Source organism: Chrysochloris asiatica, unplaced genomic scaffold (assembly GCF_000296735.1).
Source record: "Chrysochloris asiatica unplaced genomic scaffold, ChrAsi1.0 scaffold00040, whole genome shotgun sequence".
In the NCBI taxonomy this organism is placed as follows: Eukaryota; Metazoa; Chordata; class Mammalia; order Afrosoricida; family Chrysochloridae; genus Chrysochloris; species Chrysochloris asiatica.
The window spans coordinates 12,782,456-12,789,818 of NW_006408558.1; the positions used below are offsets into that span (position 1 = coordinate 12,782,456).

General features: G+C 45.2%; 1 protein-coding gene across 1 annotated transcript in view; it reads left to right on the forward strand.

Moving 5' to 3' along the window:
* TSPAN32 (tetraspanin 32) overlaps positions 1 to 5,386 on the forward strand; it is a 40,028-nt gene extending 34,642 nt beyond the window's left edge. The window contains exon 11 of the mRNA XM_006861029.1: positions 4,957 to 5,386. Within this exon, the coding sequence (XP_006861091.1) occupies positions 4,957 to 5,386 (430 nt within the window). The remainder of the gene's footprint in view (positions 1 to 4,956) is intronic.
* Positions 5,387 to 7,363: the final 1,977 nt, after the last annotated feature.

Sequence of the window (7,363 nt, forward strand, 5' to 3'; positions counted from 1 at the left end):
ATCCATATAAATGGAGAAAAGATTGATGTTCTCAATGACAGCTGATCTTGATGTCTTACACCATCCCCCATACAGCTTGCTCGCTCTCCTCTCTCTCTCTCTCTCTCTTTCCCTCTCTGTCTCCCCCCCACCACTGGGTCTGGGAGGTTGTCAATGCAGAGACCACAGGTCCACTCCAGCTCTTCTTTCTTGGTGGTCAACGTCCCTGGGCTGGCTCGTTTAACCCCTTGTTGTTGATTCTTGTTGTTAAGTTCCATCTAGTCAGTTCTGACTCACGTACAACACAACACAACACTGCTGCAAACTCCTTCCTCTCTGTTTATCTTAGTTTCTCACAATTGCCATGTGTGAGCCCACTGGTGCTGCCACTGGGTCAATCCATCTTGTTGGGGTCTTCCTCTTTTTTTTTTTGCTGACCTTCCACTTTTCCAAGCATGATGTCCTTCCTTCTCCAGGTACTGATCCCTCTTGACAATATGCCCAAAATATGAGAGACGGAGTCTTATCATCCTGGCTTCTAAGGAGCATTCTAGCTGTACTTCCTCCAACACAAATTTGTTTGTTCTTCTGGAAGTTCTTGGCACTTTCAATATTCGCCTCCAACACCAGAACTCAAATTCATCAATTCTTCTACGGTCTTCCTTATTCATCATCCAACTTTCACATGCATACGAGGTTACTGAAAATACCATGGCTTGGGTCAGGTGCACCTTAGTCCTCAAGCTGCCATCTTTGCTCTTGATCACTTCAAAGGTCTTGTGCAGGAAATCTGCCTAATGCAAATCAAGTTTTGGAGTTTCGTTTTTCACCAATGCCTTCAGTGCAGTTTGAACTTCTTCCTTCAGTCCCGTCAGTCCTTGACCATACGCTACCTCCTCAAGGCCTTGAACAGCTACCAGCTCTTTGGTACAGTGGCTCTGCATTCCTTCCACCTTCTTTTGATGCTTTCTGCATCATTCAACATTTTGACCATATCATGATTAAAAGGAGCTCTGGTAGCGTAGTGGTTACGAATCGGGCTGTGAGCCGCAAGGTCAGCAGTTCGAAACTACCAGCTGTTCCGCAGGAGAAAGATGAGGCTTTCTGCTCCCGTAAAGATTTATAACCTCGGAAACCCTGTACAGGGTCGCTATGAGTCGGAACCAACTCCACGGCACATAACAACTATAACAACAACGATTAAATATCGCAAATCTACGCTTCAATTTTTTCTTCAGGTTTTCAGCTTGAGAAATGCTGAGTGTGTTCTTCCCTTTTGGTTTTCTAACTGGAGATTTTTGCATATTTGATTGTAATACTTGATTTTTGTCTTCTTGAGCTGCACTTTGAAATGTTCTGTTCAGCTTTTTGACTTCCTATCTCTTTCATTCACTGTAACTATTCTACACTCGTGAACACGTTTCAGACTTTCTTCTGACATCCATTTTGGTCTTTTCTTTCTTGCCTATCTTTTTAATGACCTTTCCATGATGAGATGTAATATGATGTAAGCACCCTTCACGCTGTGATCCCATGTGACCCTCCTGTGTTGTAAATCCTCACTTCTGTGATGCTTACAAGGCCAAGTGCAACCTACAGGGTTACGTCGTATCTTGAGTCCATCTGAGACATAAAAGAGACTAAACAGGCAAGCATTGCTCACAGAGGGACTTAGGGCCCCTCAGGAAGATGACCCAGGAGTGGAGTGTGTCCTTGGACCTGGGTCCCTACACTGTGAAGAACTTAGAACCAGAGAAACACCTCCTCCATATGGCAATCTCCAAGGAACGTGGGACCTACAGATGCTGACAGGAGACAAGGACCTTTGTCCAGAACCGACAAAAAGAGAAAATCGTCCCCTAGATCTGCCTCTCTGAATGTGGACTTTTTGCCTCCCAAACTATGAGAGAAAAAAGTGCGTCTGTTTAATCCACCCACTTGTGTTTTCTAGTATAGACCTACTAGGGACTGTTCAGCCCCCTTGCTGGGCTACACACGCCTCATTTATATTACAGTCCCACCCAGTCTCTGACTCCCACTCCTCTGTCAGTCTGTCCTACTGTGACGGCTTGTATGCTTCTGTGATGGCATTGGTATTTGTAAATACCACAGGGTCAACCATGGTGGGCAGGTTTCTGCTGAGCTCCCAGAGACTAGGAGTAGGAGAGGCAGAACCACTTCTGAATGGTACGTCACTGCCAACTGTATGAACAGCAGAACACGGTCTGATATAGTGCCTGATGAACCTGAGGCTGAAAGGCACTCAAAAAGCAAGTGGGGAGGAGTTGCCACCTCACGGTACAGTTGACCCTAATGACCCTAATGACACGTGTGGCACGGGATAGAATAGATACCTATTCTATCCAAGGCCACCTTCTTTTGTTACTAAGTGCTGTGGAGTTGGTTCCAACTCATAGCGACCCTGTACAGGGTTTCTGAGGCTGTACAGCTTTGTGAGATCAGAAGCCTCATCTTTCTCCGTCAGAGAGGCTAGCTGGCTTGAACCGCTGACCTGTGGTTCGCAGTCCAGTGCTTAGCACATGGAGCCACCACTCTGCCAAAGTCTTCTTAACGCTCACCAAACGATCGGGTTGCTGTTGCCAAGTTCTGTCCATTCAGTTCTGACTTACAGCAACCCTATGGAGGGTTTCCAAGGAGTGGCTGGGCGGTTTAAACGGCCAGCCTTGCAGTTAGTAGTCCAGTGCTTATCTTATAGCATCAAACTGTTGTTGTTGTTGCTAAGTGCCGTTGAGTCGATTCCTACCCATAGCGACCCCTGTATAGGGTTTCCAAGGAGCAGCTGGTGAGCTTGAACCACCAACCTTGCAGTTCAAATGACTCTGCAGTCTGACGCATTAGCCCACAGCGCCACCCCGGGACTCCTACTTGCTGTTGTTAGGTGCCATCGAGTCGGTACTGACTCACAGCGACCCTATGCACAACATAGCATCCTGGGCCAACCTCACTACTGTTGCCACACTTGAGTCCATCGATGCTACCGCTTGGACAATCCATCTCACTGGAGGTCTTCCTCTATCTCTCTGACCCTCCACCTTACCAAACATGATAGCCTTCTCCAGCGACTGGTCCCTCCTGACAATATGTCCAAAGTATGAGAGATGAAGTTTGGTCATCCTGGCCTCCAGGGGGCGCTCTGGCTGCACTTCTTCCATCACAGATCTGTTGGTTCTTTTGGCACTTGTTGTGGTTATGTGCCGTGGAGTCGGTTCCGACCCATAGCGACCCTGCACAGGGTTTCCGAGGCTGTAAATCTTTATGGGAGCAGAACACCTCATGTTTCTCCCGCGGAACTGCTGACCTTGCAGTTCACAGCCCGATTCGTAACCACTACCTACCAGAGCACTAGAACCATGCAAATCAGATAGACAGGACCCTAACTCGGGGATTGGTTCGTGTTGACAACCTGCTAGGTTAAAAAGCAGCCATCCCAGAAGCAGGAAAAGATGATTCCAGAACCACAGGAAAAAAGAGTAGTGAGCAGAGAGCCTGATATTCCAGCCTGGAGACGCAGTGACGTGGCGCGGCCGAGCAGCTGGGGGCTTCTACGTCTATGCACTGAGTAATGCTCCGTGCCTACGAGAAGGAGGCTGGCTTTCAGAACGTGTTCGCTGGGCATTTGCAGACTGGCTATAAGAGCTCCATGACACTTGTCCAGGATGTGAAACAACACAGGCTAAAGGGTCACAAGGCTGAGACGTTAAAGACGAGTGAGGTGTGTCTGCAGTAAAGAGGGCTCCTAACTGGGGAACTGCTGGGCCCAGACTTGTTTCACACCCTGAATTGCACCCAGATCACTTTCCTCATAAATCCCACAGTCACGAGTATTGTCTGAGTTCTAAGTGAGGCCACTGAAAGGATGGATAGATCCCAGATGAGAAGCAGAGAGTGCTGTGGGAGGCTCGTGTCTAACTAGGGCTGAGACGGCTGACGGTGGAGGCAGGTTTCACCTCTGCCTCAGAGGAACTGGTCTTGGGCTAAGTTTCAGTTTGATTTTTCCCTTCCCCTTTGTGAAGCCAGATAAAGTCAGACACGGTCTACATGACACTTTTGCAATGTGAATGGAGCAAAACTTTTGGGACCTTCATTTGCGGATGGGGCACAAGTCAAACTGAGGAGAAACAGCTGCAAACACCCCTTAATATAATCAGAAAGTGGGATGTGCACAGTGTGCATCTAAGAAACTTGGAAGCAGTCAGAAATACCACGGAGTGCATAAGGACGGAAATCCTAGGCATTACTGAGCTGAGCTGAATTGGTATTGACTATTTTGAATCAGACAATCATACGGCTTACAATCCCAGAATGACAAATTGAGAAGGAATGCATTGCATTCATCTTCAGAAAGTACAGTTTAAGATCTATCATGAAGTACAGCGCTGTCTGTGATAGGCTAATATCCATAGGCCTACAAGGAGCCCGGGCAGTGTAGTGGTTATGGGTCGGACTGCAAACCTGAAGGTCAGCAGTTCAAAACTACCAGCTGTTCCACAGGAGGAAGATGAGGCTTTCTGCTTCCGTAAAGATTTACAGCCTTGGAAACCCTACAGAGGGTCGCTATGAGTCAGAACTGACTCCACGGCACATAACCACCACCACCACCACAAGGAAGTCCAGTTAATACTCCTATTATTCAAATTGATGAACCAATCAATAAAGCCAGTGATGAAGAAACTGGAGAAGTCTATCAATTTCTTCAGTCTGAAACGGACCAAACATGCAATCAAAATGTACGTACGTGATTACTAGTGATTGGAAACTGAAAGTTGGAAACAAAGAGAGGAAGGGCGGTAGTTGAAAATAGGGCTCAGTGATAGAAATAATTGCTGGCGAGATACCATGATAGAATTCTGCAAGACTGATGACTTTTTCATTACAAATACCTTTTTCCAACAACAGAAAAGATAACTGTAGACCGGCTGCTCTGAAAAGCCATCTTTGCATTGTTCCTGGGTCCAGCTGCCTGCTCGCCACAGCCACCTCGACCGTGTTCTCCTCCTCTGCCGCTGTGGACTCTGGCAGCTCTCTCGCCAGGGTTCCCGAACTCACACTCTCTTTGTCATCCTCTGTATCAGATCACCAGCGTGCCCCATCATGTCAGACGTGGCTGTGGACACCAGCTCTGAGATCATCACCAAGGCCTAAAAGGAGAAGGAAGAGGTTATGGAGGAAACAAAATGGAAGAGATGCACCCGCTGATGGGAACGCTAACGAGGAAAATGGGGAACAAGAGGCTGACAATGAGGTAGATGAGGAGGAGGAGGAAGAGGAAGAAAGTGATAGTAAGGAAGACGATGGAGATAAAGATGAGGTCAAGGCAGCTCTGGGCAAACGGGCAGCTGAAGATGAGGAGGAGGAGGATGTTGACACCAAAAAGCAGAAGACCTAGGAGGATGACTAGACAGCAAAAAGGGAAAGTTAAGCTTAAAGAAGGCCACCATGACCCATTCACTGTCCACTTCCCATCTCGGAATCTAAACGTGGTCACCTTCCAGTAGAAAGTCCCACCCGCCCACTTTGCGCAGTGCCACCCACAGATAACACATGCTCACCACCACCCAAACAAAACCACAAGGTGAATTTGCAAGAACCCAAACTTCCAAAGCCCTGGCTTTTTATCTTAGAAGCAGTTTAAAAAGGAAAATGTTTGTATTTTTTATTTACATTTTATATTTTTGTACATATTGTTGGGGTCAGCCATTTTTAATGATCTCAGATGACCAAACCAGCCTTTGGAGCATTCTCTGTCCTAATTCTGACTTTACTTGTGGTGTGACCATGTTCATTATAATCTCAAAGGAGAAAAAAAAGTGTAAAAAAAGCAAAAACAACAACAACACATTACAATCTTATTCCGAGCATTCCAGTAACTTTTTTTGTGTATGTATTTAGCTGTACTATAAGTAGTTGGTTTGTACAAGATGGTTAAAAAAGGCCAAAGGTAAAGTTTCTTTTCCTTGTTTTTGGTCTATGAAGTTGCTGTGTATTTTTTGGGCCTGTTTGATGTATGTGTGAAACAATGTTGTCCAAAAATAAACTGGAATTTTATTTTGCTGAATTTTTCTAAAAAATGAAAAAAAGATAACTGTACACATGGACCTCACTAAGTGGAATACACAGGAGTCAAATTGATTACCTCTGTAGGAAGAGACGATAGAAAAGCTCAATATCGTCTACGAAAACAAGGCCAGGGGTCAACTGTGGAGAAGACCATCAATTACTTGTATGCAAGTTCAGGTTAAAGCGGAAGAAACTTAAAACAAGTCCACAAGAGCCAAACTCTGACCTTGAATCTATCCCACCTGACTTTAGAGACCATCTCAAGAAAAGATTTGATGCGTTAGACACTAACGACCCATTATGTGACGACAACCTGAACATCATACAGGAAGAAAGCAAAAAATCATTTTTAAAGGACAGGAAAGAAAGAAAACACAAAAACGAATGTCTGGAGAGACTTTGAAAATTACTCTTTAGCATAGAGACAGATGCTAAAGCAAATGAAAGAAATGAGGAACTCAGAGCTGAACAGAAAAATTTCAAAAGTCAAGAAAACCAAGTTAAGTATTAGAATGAAATGTGTAAAGACCTGGAGTTAGAAAACCAAAAGGCAAAAAGACGCCCAGCAGTTCTCAAGTTGAAAGAACTCAAGAAAAAATTCAAACCGCAACTTGCAATACTGAAGGGTTCAACGGTAAAATGTTAAATGAGGCGCAGGATTGATAGGGACAGGCAACTTAGACACTGGCTACCAGAAATGAGGGCTATAAAGGCATAGAGTAGCTGGCTTACAAGTTTTTCAAGAATGTGCTCAGTTTCAGAAAGAAGGAGGTATGGTAGAATCCCCACGGCATAGTTTTCCTCTTGTCTAGAGGGTCTGGTGAGAGGGGATGAGGGAGAATGGGGAGAGGATTCTTAGGATTTAATAGTGAATAACTGTTATCCTGACTAATTGTGATTTTCACAGCTGTAAAGGTAGAAGACGTGAAACAAAATGGGGGAGCAGTTCATCTTTCATTCCAGGAACAGAGGACCCTAGGACCATCAAGAGAGAAGAGCATGGCCTAAAATGAGGGGGTAATAAAGGCACAATGTGACTGCTTACAAGTTTTCAAGAGGGAGTTTAGTGTAAGAGTGTGAGGGGGAAGATACAGTCCCCACTAAATAGTTTTCATCTTGTCTGGATGGGTCTGGTGAAAAGAGATGGGGATAAGATTCTTTTTTTTTTTCTTAAATGTTTTATTGTGAATTATGTGATAATTTACATGGGAGAACATTAGTTTTACATTCATTCTATCGTATATCGTCTCATTACCATGGTTACAATCCCCTCCATGCAATCCTTCCCCCGTGCCCAACACCCCTG